Consider the following 20212-nt stretch of genomic DNA (forward strand, 5'->3'; position numbering starts at 1 on the left):
CAGATCAGAAGCACAGAGAGTCGTTGACTAGAGATGATACGCCGTCTCATGGCGGTCACTTCCTGTCGACGTTACAGATCAGAAGCACAGAGAGTCGTTGACTAGAGATGATACGCCGTCTCATGGTGGTCACTTCCTGTCAACCGGCAGCTTTTTACAATGTTACAGAACAAAGCGTTGACAGTAGTTTGTTTCAACTCGTTTCATTGTGAATCTTTGGTCTGAACTGAGCTGAAGATGTTAATGTGGATACTGTTCAGGTTCATCCAACAACCACGGACTTCCACCCGGGAGGTGAATGTTCACTTTCTGTAAGACTGTAAAGCCAAACCCTGTTCTTTTTTCCTAAACCCAACCAGAATGTCAACAACCAACACACCGTGGGTACCTTGCATGTCATATGTGGACGTGGAAAGTCAATGACCAAATGTTAATATATTGATGAGGTTGGAGTGAGAATGTGTCCTAGCACCTCCTCTTCTCTGCTCCCATGGTAGCTCCTCTCCTCTCCTCACCTCTCACTACCTGTGTGTTGAAGAGCAGATGAGTAGGGCCAAGTAGCTGAGGTTGAGAAGTATCTCAAACTCTACGACCCATGATCTCGTCAATGGAAGAACAGATACTTCCTGGTGAGCCACAGCTCTCATGGTTTCATCTAAAGCAGAGGTGGTGAGAGGAAATCAGATCTTTTAATAAAAGCAGTGAGAACTGTGAAACATCTTCCTAGTGGTGCTCGGGGCAGCACTTGACGCACATCATATGATGCACTGCGGTGCTGCAGAAGCAGTGTTTTCAGCGTTAATGGGCTTGAGGTGACAGCAGAGAAGGTGTCAGGGTCATTTTAGTGGTTCTAGTTATTCTTTAGAAGGTTCTAGCCACTATTGGGGATGTTTCAGAGGTCCATTAGGAGGTTCTGATGGTCACTGCGGTGGTTGAGGGGCCCTTCAGTATCCACGGTTTTGGGGTCTTGGTGGTGATGGAGGATGTTCAGCAGGTTTTTTAAGTGATTCTCCTCATTTCTTGGGAAGTTCTGGTGGTTACTGCGTTCTCTTTGGTGGTTCCAGTGACCCTGGGGAGATTTTAGGGGGTCTGTTTGGAGGTGATGTTTTCTGGGTCTTTTAGGGCAGACTGAACATCCAGATGAATGATTTGATATGAATCTGAAGCTTTCTGTTGCAGTAAAACCAGGTTCCTGGAGACCAGGTCTTTGTGTGCAGGTAAGTCTACAGGTAGAGATGAGGTCTATAATTGAAGCCAATTTCTACACATGGAGGCAAGGTGTACGGGTGAAGACGTGGTCTACAGGTGGAAACCAGGTCTAAAGGTAGAGACGAGGTCGACAAGTGGAGATGACTTCTACAGATCGAGATCAGGTTTGCAGGTGAAGACGAGGTCTACAGTTCGAGATCAGGTCTATGGGTGGAGACGAGGTCTATGCAGTGATGTAGCGGTTGTTGACAAGATGGGTGTATTTCCAGGTAGATGGGGAGGTTACTGAGGGGGAGGTGGATTTATATATTCCAGTGTCTTTCTGACTTATAGATGAGGATCCTGTAAACAGTCAGGAAAGGAGGTGGGGTTGTGCCCTGTATACCCGCGTATACCCTCCACTACACCACCAGGTCTACGGGTGGAGACGAGGAGACGATTATAATGTCAGAAACAGACACGACAGCGTGTCGCTGATGCAGCATCTGCAGATTCACCTCCATCAGTGACGGTGTCTGAAGGGTTAACATGAGGAGATTCTGCTCCCTGTGTGTGTGTGTGTGTGTGTGTGTGTGTGTGTGGTGGAGGGGGGGCGGGGCAGGGGGTGTGTGTCCGTCTGTCTGCAGAAACAAACCAATAGTACCGACAGACAGACAGACAGACAGACAGACAGCACCTCCATCCTGCTGTTCATCCACATCAGCCTCCAACCAGCGTCCATATTTATAACCAATCAACACTCACACACACACACACACACACACACACACACACACACACACACACACACACACGGTCTGATGAGATGAAACATGCAGCAGGTTATCGATCAGTAATCTGATTACTGATACTGATGTGTCACGTGACAGAGCGGGCAGCTCAGACACATCTGGCAGCAGACGCAGTATCATGCAGCCATACTAGCCTACATTCACTGCGGCGAGATGTCGGTCAGTGTGTGCGCGTGCACGACACCGTGTATGAGCGCGCGTATGTCATTCCCACCCCCCTCCACCACCCCTCCCCCCTTCACCTCCTCCACCACCAGGATTATTATGAATCTACATCTTTACACACACATTAACACACACCGTCAGAACAAGGTGCGGTGCTGTGATGGAGGCTGCAGCGGGGCGCGCGCCCGTGTGTGCGCGTGCTGGTGCAGCGGTGCTGAGCAGCAGCAGCAGCAGGTATGTGTGGGTGCAGATGTTGCTGCAGATGTTGCTGCAGTGAGACTCACCTCTGGTCAGGCTGCTTCTGTCCATGTACATCGCGCAGCAAAACACAAATCCGGTCATTAAAGAGACTGTTGGTGCGGAGAGCGGGAGAGCGGCTCTCCCGGTCCACGGCACGGAGAAGAAACCGGGTCAGCTCCACACACACACTCACACACACTCACACACACACTGCCACACACACACTGCCACACACCGACCGACCGGACTGCAGCGGGACGGTTCGGACCCACTGACCGGCGGACACACACCGACAGCTGCTGCTGCACCGAAGAGGAGGGAGATCCGCTCGGTCTGCTTCAGAGGGCAGCCCGGTGTGTGTGAGCGGCGGGCGGCGGCAGAGAGAGGAGGGGGAGGGGGGGGGTCTATCTCTCTCTCTCTCTCTCTCTCTCTCTCTCTCTCTCTCTCTCTCTCTCTCCTCCATTTTGGTTTCCATGACAACAGATTAGAGAGAGTGGGAGAGAGAGCAGTGGTGACAGTGGATGTGTGAAAATGATCAGACTGACAAACTGAAGAAATCTGATCACGTGATCACACACACGCACGCACACACACACACACACACACACACACACACACACACACACACACATACAGACTGATACATATACAGTATATATCCATACAGTACACAGAGCTGCTGAGGTCCAGTCAGATGATGTGAGGACTCTGTGTGTCTGAGTGCTCGGTGATGCTTTTAGGGACTGTTCGTTATTTGTGAGGGAGGGGGGGGGCGACACCATATATCAGACAGAGACTGTACAAACAGAAATCATCTGTGGTCCTTGGACACATCATGTGCAGAGAAACACAACAAAACCAAATCTGAGCTTAAAACACGTGTTTCTAAACAGCGCCACCAGCAGACTCAGTGTCAGTGTGCAGCCCTGAGGAGACGGGACAGCAGCCGCCGGCCTCAAACAGTTCAGTAAAGTTAGAAAGATACTCAAGAGTCAAACTTCCTGGGTGGATGTTCATGACGTCACATGTTTCTGTCGACACCGTGCAGGCGTTTAAGGCCCTGACACACCAAGCCAACACTCTGTTTTTAGCCCGCCTTCATGTGTGTGTGTTTCATGTGGTCTCGCACAAGCGCGCACACGTGAGCGCGGTGCACAGAGAGGCAGTCAGAGCTACAGGCTACAATGAGGCTAAAAACAGAGTTCAAATGAGGTTTTTCCAAACAACTTTTTATGTCGGGGCTTCAGGACACTTGGATCACTACGGACGAGCAGTATGGAGATATTTTGTGGTTTCAATTATGTGTTTTTGGACGTTTGAATCTGGGGCGCCGTCAGCCTCCATTAGGTGGAGTTGTGTTGCTACCTCCTCTCCCCTCGGATCTCTGCAAGTGATGTGAGGACTCTAAAACTTCACCTGAGCCTCCCTCGGCATATGGGTGAGTAGATAATGGCTGAATTTTCATTTTTGGGCGCACTATCCCTTTAATGAAACTCAACACTTCCTGCCGGTTTTTCAAATTAAAAGCCCACCAGGAAGGAGAGGTGTTGGACAGCAAAGTGTGGCCTCACACAGTGAAAATCATCCACAGAGGCCAGTCTGAGCACAGTCACATGACACGACTCATAAATAAAGAGGGTTCATCAGAATCAGAAGAAATAACATTAATTACAGATCGTTTCTAATGATTAGAAACGCATCATCACAATGTTATAAATGAAATGCTCATTGGGCTGCTCCCTGCAGCAAAACAAGCGCTCCTGATCAGAGGACAGCAGAGATACCGCATCTAACTCCACCCCACAGCTGGGTTGGGACAAGACGACCAATCAAACACACCCCTGTTAGGAGCTGCTGAACCTGTGGAGCCCACAGACAGACAGACAGACAGACAGAAGCTGCTGAACCTGTGGAGCCCACAGACAGACAGACAGACAGACAGACAGGGTGATCAAAACAAACGTTCCGCCACTTCTTCAGTGTCTAAGTTTGAATCAAACACACCCACACCAGTCAGTGTTACCTGAAACAAACACACTCCACAAATCAAACGCACCCTCAGGTTACTGAACTGTCAGTGATGAGCAACAGTTAAACTCCACCCCTCTGTTCTTTATATGGCCGGAAACAAACGCACCCAAACACTTCAACACGTCTGAGTGAAGGAAAAACAAACACACCCTGTTATCATCTGGCAGGGGAGGAGATAAAACTACAGGCTGACCTCTGACCTCTCACACACACACACACACACACACACACACACAGCTCCCCTCCCCCAGAGCAACAGTGAGCGACCCACTGACCCAAACAGAGACAAGCTCGCTGGTCCATCCCCCCGGGACATGTGTGTGTGTGTGTGTGTGTGTGTGTGTGTCCTTGATGTGTCTTTGTACAGAGTTCAGCTGTTCGTCTGTTTTAAAACTGAGACGAGAGAAACATGTAACGAAGGTTCTGCTGGAATCAAACCTGCGACATGATTATGTGTCTGATACAGTCTGACAGCAGGACGCCGACATGTGGAGATACTGACAACTGTTAACACCTTACAACAGTTGTGTTTCAGTAGAAACTTTAATAACAGTAAAAACTACACAAACAACAGTAGAATCTGTACAGTAGAGTAGATTCCACTGTGTCAGTGTGTCAGTGTGTGTGTGTGTGTGTGTGTGTGTGTCAGCAGGAGGTCTCAGCAGCAGTAATTTGTGTTTCCTGTTCAGCAGCTGAGTCTGTCATCTATTTTTAACCTTCAGCTCTTCATTCATATCTACATGTCCTGCTGCTGCACGGCATGCTGGGAGGAGGGGGCGGCAGGACACCAAGACCACTTCACTGACTTCACACGTGTTGGGACGTTTTTCATCCAGATGCTTCACGTGTAAATGTGTCACATGTTTGTTGTGTGTTTCTCACACATGATGCTGTGTGACATGACTGTTGAGACATCAGGACAGCAGAAACTCTTCACATCCTCAGACTGAAAACTCACCAGGACCAGGACCAGGTCTTTATGAAACAACACACTGACCACAAACTCAATCAGACTCTAATCAACCACATGTAATCAGTTCGACCAGACTCGACGTGACTTGGCTCGTCAGCCTGTTAGCTTGTTAGCCTGTTAGCTTGTGGATATTGTTCCTGCAGAGCTCAGAGGTTTGGTTGACAGAACCGTTCAGTGTCTGTTAGTTTAATAACAGTTTTGTGTTTTAACTGAAACACTTTGATCGTTTTCAGGTCGTTTCTTATTTCTGCTGCCGTCGTGATACAACAAACAAACAGCTGGTAGATTATTTACTGTGGTAATAAAACATGTCTGATCATGACACTCATCACAGTGAGTAACACACTTCATCAGTTCTCAGCTACGTGTCGCCTTCAGCTTTATATTTTTGGGAGGAGAATGAAACATATCTGATCATCACACATCTCGTCAGCGTGTCAACACAAACACAGGTACCCGACTGATACGACTAAAACACTGGACATACACTATATGGACAAAAGTATCTGGCCACACCTGTAAATCATTGAATTCAGGTGTTTCAATCAGACCTGTTGCCACAGGTGAATAAAATCAAGCAGCGAGCCATGCAGTCTGCATCTGCAAACATTTGTGATACAAACCGGGTCGTTCTGAGGAGCTCAGTGACTTCAGGCGTGGTACTGTGATCGGACGCCACCTTTGAAACAAGACGGTTTGTGAATCTTCTCCCCTGCTGGATATTCAACAGTCAGCTGTGAGTGATATTATTAGAAAGTGGAAGCATTTAGGAACAACAGCAGCTCAGCCACGTAAAATCACAGAGCGGGGTCAAGGACTGCTGAGGTGCACGGTGCGTAAAAGTCACCAACGCTCTGCTGATCCCACAGCTGAAGAGTTCTGAGCTTCCACTGGCGTTAATGTCAGCACAAAAACTGTGCGGCGGGAGCTTCATGGAACGAGTCTCCATGGCCGAGCAGCTGCACGCAAGCCTCACATCACCAAGTCCAACGCCAAGCGTTGGGTGGAGTGGTGTAAAGCACACTGACACTGGACTGTGGAGCAGTGGACACGTGTTCTGTGGAGCGACGAATCACGCTTCACTGTTTGGCAGTCAGATGGGCGAGTCTGCTGGGAGAACGTTACCCGCCTGGTGGAGGAGGGACGATGGGCTGTTGTTCAGGGTTTGGGCTCGACCCCTTGTCTCCAGTGACGGACGATCTTAATGCTTCAGCACACCAAGACATTTTGGACGATGCTATGCTTCCACCTTTGTGGCAACAGTTTGGTGACGGCCGTTTTCTGCTCCAACATGACGGTGTCCCAGTGCACAAAGCAACAACTATACAGACATGGTTTGATGAGTTCGGTGAGGAAGAACAAAGCCCTGACCTCAGCCCCATCGGGCACCTTTGGGATGAACTGGAACGGAGATCGCGAGCTGGGCCTTCTCGTCCAACATCAGTGCCTGACCTCATCAGTGCTCTACAGAATGACTCGGCACAAATTCCACAGAAACACTCAGAAATCTGGTGGAAATCTTTCCAAGAAGAGAGGAAGCTGTTGGAGCTGCAGAAGGGACCGACTCCATGTTAAAGTTGATGTATTTGACTACAGTGTCATCACAGTCCCTGGGACCGACTCCATGTTAAAGTTGATGTATTTGACTACAGTGTCATCACAGTCCCTGTTGGTGTGATGGTCAGGTGTTCGAATACTTGTGTCCATATAGTGTACGCAGAGGTCCGGACGCAGCCGTTAAACTGAGGCAACATGACGCTCAGACTTCCTGACACTACTGAGCTCAACCTTTCAGAATAAAATCCCTCCACATGTAACAGCAGAAACAAAACTGTGCTGATGAAGAATCCTGAACATCAGCTTCATCATCTCTGTTAGTATAATGATATGAAACTGAACAGACTCCTTTGTTTTCTGTACTTTTATATAAAAAACCCGACCCTCTCCGTCTCTGCCACGTTGTCTGTGGTTTCCTGCCGCGCTCGCTGACTTGACCCAATATTCAAACACTGAGCTGTGAGCACGCTCCATATTTAACCAAACTGTCAGTTCAACTAAAGTCTGTCTCTTTTTTATTCCTCTGTCTGTGGAAATCTCACATTAAATATAAAACTGAGTATTTATCATCTCATGTCCTTCAAAATAAAGGCAGATGTCTCTGTCCTGCAGACGGACTCTTCCTCCTGATGAAGAGCTGATTGAACATGCAGAATATTTTCTGTAATAATAATAAAAACAGGAGGCAGAAGTCATCAATGATTGATCTGACTCATGTGCAGACTGTGCACGCAGCCTGCTGCAGCTTCTCCTGATAGTTATTAACCTGAACCTTCTTTAAACATGCGACTACGGAGAGTTCTGTTCAGTTTCCTCCAGGATCAATAACATATTTCTGATTCTGATTGTCCAGTCGCAGTGTCTCTCTGTCAGACTCTGACCTGCCTGTTCACACCATGAGGACTAAGATCTAAAACATATTCTGGTTTTCCACAAAAGATCAAAAACATTAAGAATTTTCAGAAAAATCTGAACACTGTTTTCAACCTGGTCACAGTAAAATATCAAATTAGTCACAATAAATCAAATCACAGACAAACAGCTGATGATATAAAACCACATCTCATATTTCTGCCTGTGGATGTTTCTGTCTGCAGGAAGCTCAGCGACAAACAACACATTTATTTACAGAAGCAACACACACACACACACACACACACACACACACACACACACACACACACAGAAACACACACTCTGACTCAGACTGGCGGTGGCTGTCTGTATCAGACACACTGACACACAGACCTGAGATCTGCAGTGATACAACAGGATCTGGATCAGACTGGATCTGGATCTGAGGCCTGTACTGAAGCCACTTCAACTTCCCCAGGATATCTTTTCATTATCGCTTCACTAACCCGTCACATCAGCCATCTGATGACCGTTACTACAAGGCTGGTTATCAACTAGTTCAGTCAAGTCTGGGTTTTCCTCTCAGCCACGAGCACGTTACTGATGAGTGACATCATCAGAACCATGAACGAAGTAGAAGAATCATATCGTATGAGCTGAAACGTTACCGAGAGTGTGTGCGACTGCAACAGTAAAATCTCAGTGGTGTTGGACATAAACAATACTCTTAAATCTTATAACGGAAAATATAGAAACATTGAAAATACTACCAAAAAATATCACCCTCGGCCGAGACTTAGTTTACCTGCAGGTATCACTGAGCTGTATGTGACATCAGCACAGAGTATTTTTTGCTGTTTAGTGTGATGATGATGATGATGATGATGATGATGATGATGATGATGATGATGAAACTCGTCTGAATATGTCACATAAACACTTTAAAGTAACACCAGACTGTTTCCGCAGTAAAGAGGAGTTCATGACTGACGACGTGTGTCTGACTGAAATGTGTCATTTATAATAACAGGAGCTGATTAACAGTGTGTGGATTAATTTACCAATAAAATATGATGTGTTTTATCCTCGTTCTCATCACACAGGTGTCTCATGTTGTTCTGAGCTGCAGTGATGAGTCAGTGTCAAATATCAACACTGTCACTGCGACTAAAATTAACTTCACAGAAGTTAAAATCGTGTGTTCAGTGTGTGAACGATCTGTTTGTCAGACGCTCTGATTTAAAACCAGTGGAAACAATGAAATGAGTTTACTGACCTGTAACATACAGCCTCCCCTTCTTTACCTGAGACTTTTTTCGTCAGTGATCTGATTGGTCAGAGGTCGGGTGATGACAGGCTGTGATCAGCTCATCTGTTCAGCATCAGTTACCATGGTGATTGATCCGGGTAAAAAGAGAACCGGCTTTGTAGTGGGGGAGACCGGGGTTGGTTGTCACAGTGTTTATTCCAGCCACACTAGAGGGCGCTGTGACATCATGTTGATATCAAACATTTGGCCTGACATCCTGCTCATTTTGTGCAACGTACACAAAACACTGAGGTGAGGAGATACTCAGAGTAATTTTTCATGTTAATGTTTTTGTATTAAAAGCTTGTAGATTATCAGTCATTTCAAAATCAAACACTTATTAAAAAGTCGAACGTAACGGCTTTGATTTGAGTCAACTTTTAGCGAGCGGCTAAAGCCATGTGGTAGCTAGCTTAAAATGGTTGTCATGAGGTCAGCAGGGGATGGTTGTCACATGTGTGACCATCGCCTGCAGTGACTCAGTCACGGTTGCTCAGGTTACATGTTAGAAACATGTTGGACACTGTTAAGGCTGTTTGTCTTTTTAAGTCAGTCAACTACTGGTCCTGTTTGTTGACGAGGATAAATCAGTATAGAAAGACAGTCAGCATGGCAAACATGTTAAAGTGATCACACACACACACACACACACACACACACACATTCTTACTTTGGTTCCTCATCAGAAAGCAATGATGTATCTAAACAGTTTCATCCTTCACCCTCGGCTCTTTGACATTTTGTGACAGAGTTTAATCTGTTCCAATCTCATGTTTCGTTTATGTTCATAATGAATTGTTATAAAACAATGTCTTTAATAACTGCTTGATTTTTTCAGCACTGTAAATTCATTCATTTTACTTCTTATTACAGAGAACAATTCAAACAAACAATCACCTGGTTCAGATTCATGATTTAAACACTAATTATGACAGAGGTGGTGTTCATCTCAAACCTTATTGGATGTTTCTATCTTAAAAACTAAAAAGTTACACATTTTTTAAATCTATTTTTCTTGGTTGGTTATCACAGTGTGTCAGAGTATCTGATGCTTAATCACTTCTTGTTAGTAAGTTAATATGTTCCTGTTAATAAGTTGTAAAAATAAAAGTGATACCCATTTCAAGCTGAAACCTAAAGCTTCCATTTAATGTAGGATCGATTATTGACAGATGTTTTGATGATGAGCGAGTCACACAAGAGTAAAAAGTGTCACAACCAACCCCGGTCGAGTTAACCCTGAAGTTACCTCGCTAACCCCAAATCCTGCTTCATGGTCCAGGCCTCTGGTCTGGGTTTGGTCTGGATCCGTTTTCAAACATTCAGCCATTTGATATTCGGCTTCATTCTGACCTCTGAGTGACCTCTGCTGTCTGATCCTGAATCATCACATTTCATCCTCACTGGATCCCTGGAACTGTCTGTGTTCACGTTTTCTCTGTACTGATCAGAGGATCTGAATGATCACCTGTCAGACAGGTGTGATGTCAGTCGACTGTCTCTGTTTGGTCTTTTTCAGTGATTCACAAGTCAAAGCTAAAAACCAGGAGAACAACCAGAGGGCTGAACCACCAAGTCAGTTCATCAGAGTCAGGCTCTCTGTGTCTGAGGGTTTCGGCTTCAGGCTCTGTACACGATCATATAAAACGTGTTTAATGATGCGTTCAGCGCCTCATTTGACACTTGATCCATAAAATAATACATCACATGCCGCCTTTGGAAGAATATTTTAAAAGTATCACAGTAAAAAGCGACACTGTTGCTTCATTAAAGCAATTTCATCTTATCACTGTTTATTTCTGAGGCATTTCAACAGCTGTTCATTCTGCAGCTCCTCCTCTTTAAACTTGTCACAGAAGATTCAAACGTTACACTCAAAAACTGACGCTGTCCTATGATGAAGGGTACATGTAAATCACTTTAGTTTTCGGACAATTCAAAGTGAAATGAATTTCATTTAAATGCTCAGGTACACGTCTTCTAAATGCTCAGGTACACTGTAGGAATGATGAGGAAATAAAGTTCAACATATCACCTTGAAGGTGACGATGTGTTGATGTTGAGTTGATTAACCGACACACAGAAGCTGCAGTGGACTCACCTGTCCTGTGGGTGGCGCTGTTGTGGGGAGGTGCTGTTGAGGTGTTCAGGTGGTAGGAGAACCTCATGGTGCTGAACTGACTGGAGAAGGAGGGAGGAGGAGGCGGAGGAGGAGGCGGGGGAGGAGGAGGAAGGCTGAACCCGAGCAGGGCGCTGCGAGGCCGGTTCAGCTGCATGCCGACGCCCGCACAGGTACGAGGGTCCTGTCCGCAGGTCAGAGGTCAGTCTGTGTGTTTAGTTCATGTTTCACTGACACTTTGTGAAATGAGACATTTAATCTGAAGGTCTCTGTCTGAATCAGTCACTTCCTGTTTGTACAGTCGAGTCCTCAGAGAGTTCATCACATCAAATAAAGTCTGTTTCAGCAGAACTCCGTCTGTTTGCTCTCTGATGGAGGTCATGTGGAGGTCAGTGTCTCCCCTCCTTCATCCTCCCCCTCTTTCTCCCATCCTCCCCTCTTCTCCTCTTCCTCTCACACTTTCAGAAAACTTAGAAATCCTCTCGTCTCCATCTCCTCGTCCCCTCAGAGGATCCCTCACTCCATCAGATCAGTCAGAAGAATCCAACTGAAGAGATTTAACAATAAACTCTTTGCTCAGATCAGCTGCAGCTTCCTGTCGATCAAACTGCTCTGAGATCAGATCAGACACAAACAAACTGTGAAGAATAACTTGATGTGTTTTCTGATTAAATCAAACGTTTCTTCCTCCTGAAGAATCCAGAATGTGCCGACTCAGCTCCCACACAGACGCTGCTTCACTCTTCCTTCAACTTTCCCCTCATTCCTCCTCCGGCTGCTGCTTCACGTTTCCTCCCTCAGAGGAGTTTTATTCTTTCACTCCAGCATCAGTTTGTCCAAACGCTCTCACAGACGGACGGACGGACAGTTGGTCGGTCGTCTCTCTCGGCAGCTTCAGGCTTTTGTGTGAAAATCTGATCTGAGTTGCAGACCGACACCACAACTCCTCCTCCTCCTTCACCCAGACATCTGATCCCAGACCAGCTCCCCCCCTCCTCCTCCTCCTCCTCCTCCTCCTCCTCTCTGTGGTCTGTTTCTCATTTTCTCTCCGTCTTTTTTTTTTCTTTTTGAGGCTGAAATTTGAAGCAAAAGGAAAACTGTGGAGAAAAATTCCAGCAGCACTTTTTGTTTTTGCTCTTTTCTTTCCATCAGCTGATCCTCCTCCTCCTCCTCTTCATCACACATTTTACTTTCTGACACTTGGGACAGTTTAAAGTAGCAGAGATGAAACTGAAGGATCATGGGAGTCTGTCTCAGCCAGCAGAGGGCTCCAAACCTCGTCTGTCCTCAGATATCACAGCTGCTTCAGTAAGACGTTTCAGATCTGGAGGAATCCACAGCAGCAACAGTTTGAACACTTGTTTATAACATGTCTGAGTTAATGTGACTCCACACCTTCTGCTTCACCTCAGAGACGCTCCGACAGGTGAACACAGTAAGGGAGGGCTGATTGATATCATGTCAATGCTCTCAATACTACGCTTTCATTTTGAAGATCGATCCCAGCGTCAACGGGATCGACACCTAAACAGGGATTGTTTTTCTCTCTCAAAGGTAGAACTCTCTGTACAAGCAAAAATCTGTTGTCGTGAACACATTCAGTGCATTTATTCTTTATTTCTCCACTGCCTTGTGTTGCCTGGACTCAAACAACTCGCTCCAGACACAGCAGCGTCTTCACTTTCACCTGCTGTCAGCAGCAGGAGGACAGTAAGCTCAGTCTGACCCCAACTGTACTATGAATGAAACTGCGTGTGCATCCGTGTGACTGTAGCTGTCTGCAGACGTTCAATGCACAAAGTACGTTAGAGCCTGACTTCTTTAATACGACACAGTAGTGATGTCTCATTGAAAGAGCAAATGAACATGAGAAAGAAAAGAAGGGAGGAGGAGACAACACCTCAGCATCCAGACCTCTGACACAGAGACAGAGTTCACAGGGGATCAGGCGAGGGATGTTAATATTTTAGTCAAATCAGATTCTCAGCATTGGTTAATGTTACATTTTCAGACTGTAATTGGTCCTCATCAGCTGTTCCCTAATCAGATTGATTATTCACCTCATTAATCATGACACACTGCTTTCCCTTACTTAAAAACATGCCACTTTTAATAACCCTGTATCGCCTAATATCACCCACCACCAGAACACAGGTGTTATTTACAAGATCACAACCTGTTTGTCGGTCAGCTTGCTTGTATTAATAAAATATCATTTTCATATTGTAGATTAGATGAACTACCTGTGGAAACACCAACAGCTGCTGTATTGTTTTTTATGTTTGTCAAGAATCTGAGTCATAAATTTACTGTGACGTCATCTTATTGAGCACAGCGTTAGTTCAGGCAGGACATGACGTCAAACTCAGCTCACATCCCAGCTACATCAGCTGATCTCAAGCAGCACAATCAACTGATGGATCAGCTGATTGATGGAGGGAGTCAGCTGATCGATCACATGATTCCTTTCTATGAAACCAACTGACCTATGGCTAAGCCACGCCCCCTCCACTCACTCGGACAAACTATCATCATTCAGTGAGCGGCGCTATGGCAGGTGTCACAGTACACGGCATTTCACAGGAGGCAACTGATGATTTTTGGGGACATAACGATCAGATGTCATTGAGAAGTAACCAAAAGGGCCTAAACTACGCATTGGAGGGATATATTCATCATTTTATTGTTGAGAAGGTCGATGAAAAGCTTAAATTACAAGCCAAAATTTACAGGTCACAGTGTACGCTTGTGAACCGCATCTGGTTGCCGTCACCATCAAAGACAACAAGTTAAAGTGCCACTGAAGTTAAGGTTTTTGGCTCAGAATATGAGAAAAGGATAACGGCCTTTTTACCATCTTTACCAAGAGTGTCTCTCCGTTAGTTTGGTGCTACAGTATTTACACTGAATCATTCAGCATAACGTTTGCCAACCTTTGTTATCTCTGCCATTACAGATAAGTTAATGAAGCTAAGCTCCAGAAGTTAACGTTAGCTTAACTAGAGCCCTTTGGACAACAGCTAACAATGATGTACGATCACCAAAGTACAAAACTAGAACAAAATAGGCTAATGAACTCCCAGCAAACAAGGTGACATGATGAACAACGCAGCTAGGAGCTAACGTTAGGCTAACTTTAGCTAACGTTAGCTAGAGATGTTAAAGATAACTTTATATTTCTTTCCAGCAAAGTGACAATATGTTGCCTCAAACACAATGTTGACTTACCTTAGAACAGATGTAGACATCATTGTTAATCTTATTCACGTTGAGTTGATGTTGTGGTCTAACGTTACCACACAACTTTATCCAAAGGAGACACTTTTCTCGGTTGAGATGTGGTTTAAAGTGTAAAAAATACACCTGGTCGCCCAGCCTCTCAGGATACCTTGTGTCAGAGTTGCATGTACCCCATGCACACCGTTTGACCATTTTTAAACTTCAAATCTCAGAAAAAGCTCATAAAACCGAACAAACTGACTTTCTGTAATGCATTTCAATGGACGTCCAGGCAGAGAATGTCCCAGTGTATGGGAATGGCTATACGCACTGATTGGCTCATTGCGTTTGAGGGCGGGACTTAGCCATAGGTCAACTGGCAAATCTCATTCAGGGCGCCCTATTTAAACTGCTCTGGCCTGCCTACTGTTGCTGATTCGCACCCTGTCTCCACCCCAGCTCCTCCTTTTCATGCTGTGTCTGACTTATCAATGTCATTTCTGTTTGTCATCTATGCTGCTCTGTTCTGTTCTCGTGAGGTCTTTGCTGCTGCTCTCTCTGCCTTAGGCTTTCCATGTAGGCTCATGGAAGGGCAGAGAGGCCCCAGAACAGAGCCACGCTGCCAAATAAAATACTGCAAATGGTAATAAAGTTTCTTGGACTTAACTCTTCTTCTTCAGTTCTCTTCTGTTCAAGTTCATTTTGACTCATTGAAGAAAAAGGTTTGTACTAAACACCTGCAGTGATTATTATCATTATTATTGTTATTATCATTAGTGTTATAATATCAGACTCAGAGTGTAACTGTCCTCTCTCACAGACACAATAAAGATGATGTAACTTTTACATCTCATCATTCCTTCAGTAACAAACAAAACTTAAGTGTTTCTATCAGTCACCTGCTGCAGGCGATCTTTAAGGGTTAAATATTTCTGTGCATTATCACTGAGATGAGATGATGTCGTCTTCTCTAACTGAAGCTGCAGCTTCCACTCAATTAAATTTGTCTCGTGTCTGAACACCAGTTTCACACGTGTCTGTTCAAAATCTAAAATTCAGTTTTTATTTAAATTCAGAAAAAACATCTGTTTAAAATTTACAGCAGAGAAAGAACAAAGTGTGACGTTCCTTCAATGAGTCTCTGAGCGTCGGCTCCTCAGGCTGTAACGAGGCTGACCAATCAGGAGGAAGATGAGGATAAACACAGGACAGAAGAGAAGAGCAGAGGTCAGAGGTCATGAAGACATTACATCTCTTTTTCTCCAGATTTAAGTCCTGATTGGTGACACCTGTGGTTACCACGGTGACGCTAAGAAGATCTGTATAATAAAAGGTCTGATTGTTTAAAATGACACACTGTGATGTGATACGTGTCAGACATCTCTGAAGCCCCGCCCACCACTGTGATGTCAGAGCTGAACACATTAACAGTGAAGTGCAGTGTCGCTGTTTTACATCATCAATAATCAATAATCAGATCAGAGGTACCTGTTTATCCTCCACCAGGATGCTGTAGACCAGAGGGGAGGAGGAGGAGGAGGTGGATGGGAGGCGGGAGGAAGAGGAGCGACGAGGACGCCTGCCTGGACTCACTGAGGCCTTCTGGGTCGTGGGACTGAGCACTGAGGCATTGTGGGTAACGTACGGCTTCTGGGTGACGTCAGCTGCGGAGCTGTTCACTGTGCTGCTGAGAAAACTGTTGGTGCGCCAACCTGCAGGACAAACACACTCACTATGCTCACGCCAACATGGCTGAAAGTATGTGGACACAGAGGTGAGACAGGTACCGACCGATGTGTGTGAGGTGAGACAGGTCTGAGTTGTCTGTGGGCGGAGACACCAGTGTGCTGCACTCCTCCTCCTCCACTTCTTTTTCTCCTCTTTTGATCTCCTCTCTCCTCCTTAGCGCCTCCTCTCTTCTGCTGCCCTCTGACCTCTGGAAGAGATGTGATTGGTCAGGCTGATGTTACAGGAAGTAACCTCTCTGCTCTGTGACATCACTTCTGTTCTCACCTTCAGTGGCGGCTGATTCTTCGGTTGATTCCCCAAACTCTCTGCGGACAGACAGACAGACAGACAGACAGACAGACAGACAGACTCAATCAGAGCTGCAGTTCCTCTACTGTCCACCAGGTGCTGCTGTGCTCACACTGTGTTGAAGTGTCTGTGTTGATCTGGACTCACCTGCGTGCTGCAGCGCCTCCTGCAGGCTCCTCTGTGTCTCTCTGAGCTGCTGCAGCACCTGCAGACTCTGCTGCAGGGGGTCTCTGTACCTAACACACACACACAGCAGGACACACACTCCAACACACACCATGAAGCGCCGCAACACACTCACATACCCACTGACCAGCTCCTGCACACACACACACACACACACACACACACACCCACACACACAGATTATAACGACACACAGTGACTGCAGGACACTTCACAAGCTCACCTGACAGGTGTGAAGCTGTGATCACACTACAAGTGACACAGCAACAGGCTACAAGTCATTTTTAAATGAAGCTACAAACTGACTCGTCGGGCATGATACGCTACAAATTTGACTTTTTTAGGGCTCTAATAACACAGTGAAGCTCCAACCAATCATACATGTTGGTTTCTAGCTGTGGTATTGTGTTATGTAGCTAGTTAGCTGGTTTTTTTTTTTTGGCACTGCAGTGCACATGGGGATACAAAATGTGATGTTAAAATGGGGCTCGGACACTAATGAAAAGCACAGATTTGTATTGACAAGCACTTGAGCAAAACTAGAGTGTAGAATGTGTGTCAGGTGCAGAGTGTGTGTCAGGTGTAGAGAGTGTGTCAGGTGTAGAGTGTGTGTCAGGTGTAGAGAGTGTGTCAGGTGCAGAGTGTGTGTCAGGTGCAGAGTGTGTGTCAGGTGGAGAGTGTATGTCAGGTGTAGAGAGTGTGTCAGGTGTAGAGAGTGTGTCAGGTGCAGAGTGTGTGTCAGGTGTAGCAGGTGTAGAGAGTGTGTCAGGTGTAGAGAGTGTGTCAGGTGCAGAGTGTGTGTCAGGTGTAGAATATGTGTCAGGTGTAGAGAGTGTGTCAGGTGTAGAGAGTGTGTCAGGTGCAGAGTGTGTGTCAGGTGTAACATACTGACCATGTGTTTGTGTTCAGGATGATCAGAGTTTATCACAAAGTGGTAGATCTTCCTCTCCAGATAGAAGTTTAAACACACCAAACTCAACAACACCAGCCTAAACAAACACACACACACACACACACACACACACACAATTAAGCACAAAACTGAATAATTAAGTGACTCAAAGACTGACAGCCCAGTTCCCTATGAGGAGGAGTTACCTGGCTGAGGGAGGAGGTGAGGAGGAGGAGTTACCTGGCTCTGGAGGAGCGTTGGGTGGAGGTGATGAGGAAGGCGGTGCAGAGAGCAGCAGCGTTGTAGCAGCAGGAGCTCAGACTGTGAGCCTCCATCAGCAGGAAACTCTGCAGGAAGGAAACTCTGTTGAAGAGTTCGGACAGCGCCACCTGCTGCTCCCTGGAGACACTGCTGAGCTCCGAGAACACCGACCGCAGACCTGACAGACGGGTGGAGAGGGACGGACAGACAGACAGACAGACAGACAGACAGACTCTAAGGTTATGTGTCTCTGTGTGTTTTATACCCAGAGTAATGTACCTCAGGCTGTCTGTCATCTTGTTGGTTTACCCTGGGTGGAGTCTCTCAGGGTGACTCTCAGCTCCTCTCCATTGTTCAGGATCTCCTGCTGTGCCTGTAAGGCAGCGGTCTGGGCATCAATCAGGTCCTCAGCCATCTGCCTGGTGGACTGAAGCTGCTCAGCTACACCTGCTGAACTCTCTGTTAACCTGACACACACACACACACACACACACACACACACCTGTTACCTGTATATCCTGTGTGTGTTACCTGTCCAGGTGCTACCTGTGTGTGTCTCACCTGTGCATGGTGTCCTCAGCTCGGCCCTGCCAGGCGTCAGACTGCAGGAAGTGACAGATGGAGTGTGTGTGGGTGAAGAACTCTGTGTAGGTGTTAAAGGCCACAGCGTCCATCGCACCTGTACACCTGCTGACCTCTGACCCCTCAGGGCATGATGGGAAATCTCTGCCTGAGCTGATAGACAGACAGACACACACACACACACACACACACAGACAGACANACACACACACACACATTCAGATTTACTTCAAACTGTTTGTTTCCTTCTACCTGTCAAAGTCATGACGTCATCAGTGCGGTAACCGTAACCAGGTCTTCAACACGTTTTTCTGACTGATCATAATTTAACATTAATATTAAACATGCTTCTGATGTTTAAAACTGGATTTGACCGTTTTCAGTGAAATAAAATTAAGTTGATGATAAACTTATTTAGTGTGTGTAATGAATCAATAATTGTCATGATGATTATTACTTTTATTACCCATTACGGAAATCAATAACCTGAAAGGTCACGTGGTGTTCGGTGAGGAGCTGATCATTAACTGCAGTAACACGTCACTGGAAACAAGCTCAAACACCAGCAGGATAAATAAATGTCTGCAAGAAGTATTTATCCAAAGGAAAAGCACTCAGAGGGCCACACACTGACACACAGAGAGAAATACTCGAGTACAATACTCCTCATGAGTATTCCCGTGTCCTCTGTGCACACATGAAGCAGCTCATCAGCTCCTCGCTGTGACTGATTTACCTGCTCAGGTGACAGAAGGTGAAGCTCAGCGCGATCCGGCTCTGGCTTTCTGACGTCATGTCCCTGCAGCGCGTGTCCAGGTGCTCCAGAGCTCGCGCCCAACATCCTCCGTACCTGGGCTGAGCGGCGAGGCCCTGCACGCGCCGCAGCTGCATCCTGCCGCGTTCAGAGTCCGGACCGGGATCGGAGGAGGAGGAGGAGGAGGAGGAGGAGAGACCCGGACCCGCCGAAAGTCCGAGCAGCAGCAGCAGCAGCAGCACCGCGTACACCTGAGCCGCCATCTTCACCTGTCAGTCTGCTCAGCCAATCAGAGAGCCAGATTTTGAGCAGGTCAGAGGTCACCGAGAGGTCAGGATTTGTGCAAACTGTATGCATGAAACGATTTAATATGAATGACGTCATTTAAATAATATTTACTAAAAACAAACCAGAGTTTAATGAGATAAAAACTGAAGCTCATTAAAGCTCTGATCATTAATATCATGACGTCACTCAGGCAGCAGGTGGCAGCAGTGCATCATGGAAGGTGCAGTCCCGGTCTGATGTGACCTGATGGAGCGTCACACTGTGATCAGTGATCAATAATCAGTGATGTGACGTCATGAGTACCTGTGTGCTGTAACACACGGTGAGTTACAGGAAGTTCAACATGTCTGTGAGCTGATTCTGTGTCTCGTTGGTTTCATGTTCAGACACCACGATAATAAACATGAGACGTCGTCTCCCAAAAGTTAAACGAAGTCTCATGATGTGTGTGAACGCTCCGTTCAGATGTTATAATCCTCTGGCCTCTGAGGTCAGGTGAGTCAACAGTATTCAGGAGGAAAACAGTGTCAGAGTTCACACAGTCATGAAATTACTGAAAGTTACGAGAAAGTAAAAGTGATTTCCAGGCCTGGAAGAGGTTTGGAATTAACTGAAAGGTTTGGATAAGTTTGAATATATGTTGTTTTGGCTGTTGTTTAAAATATGTTTGTAAACATGTCTGACGTTATTACGTAATTGTTTCTTGTGGGGATGCATGATTTTGGATTTTCTGCTGCCATCCAA

The 20212-nt window shown here is 46.1% G+C and overlaps 2 protein-coding genes across 3 annotated transcripts in view; both read right to left on the reverse strand.

The window, feature by feature from the left end:
* Nucleotides 1-12214, reverse strand: part of fgd1 (FYVE, RhoGEF and PH domain containing 1) — a 34360-nt gene extending 22146 nt beyond the window's left edge. The window contains exon 1 of one of the 2 annotated variants that reach the window (XM_050063836.1): nucleotides 11232-12214. In XM_050063836.1, the coding sequence (XP_049919793.1) occupies nucleotides 11232-11406 (175 nt within the window). In that variant the 5' untranslated portion in view covers nucleotides 11407-12214. Of the gene's footprint in view, nucleotides 1-2449; nucleotides 2742-11231 lie in introns of those variants that run through there. The other variant, XM_050063837.1, reaches the window with a different exon arrangement.
* A 3342-nt stretch (nucleotides 12215-15556) lies between these two features.
* Nucleotides 15557-19803, reverse strand: LOC126402128 (uncharacterized). The gene is made up of 10 exons (XM_050063838.1): nucleotides 19163-19803; nucleotides 18406-18579; nucleotides 18154-18311; nucleotides 17824-18022; nucleotides 17584-17680; nucleotides 16653-16824; nucleotides 16482-16522; nucleotides 16260-16404; nucleotides 15957-16180; nucleotides 15557-15640 (listed from the first exon to the last, which is right to left on the reverse strand). Exons 1-10 carry the CDS (start codon nucleotides 19441-19443, stop codon nucleotides 15599-15601), a joined length of 1533 nt encoding a protein of 510 aa, XP_049919795.1. The 5' UTR covers nucleotides 19444-19803; the 3' UTR covers nucleotides 15557-15598.
* Between the last annotated feature and the right edge of the window lie 409 nt (nucleotides 19804-20212).

This window comes from Epinephelus moara, chromosome 16, assembly GCF_006386435.1.
Source record: "Epinephelus moara isolate mb chromosome 16, YSFRI_EMoa_1.0, whole genome shotgun sequence".
In the NCBI taxonomy this organism is placed as follows: Eukaryota; Metazoa; Chordata; class Actinopteri; order Perciformes; family Serranidae; genus Epinephelus; species Epinephelus moara.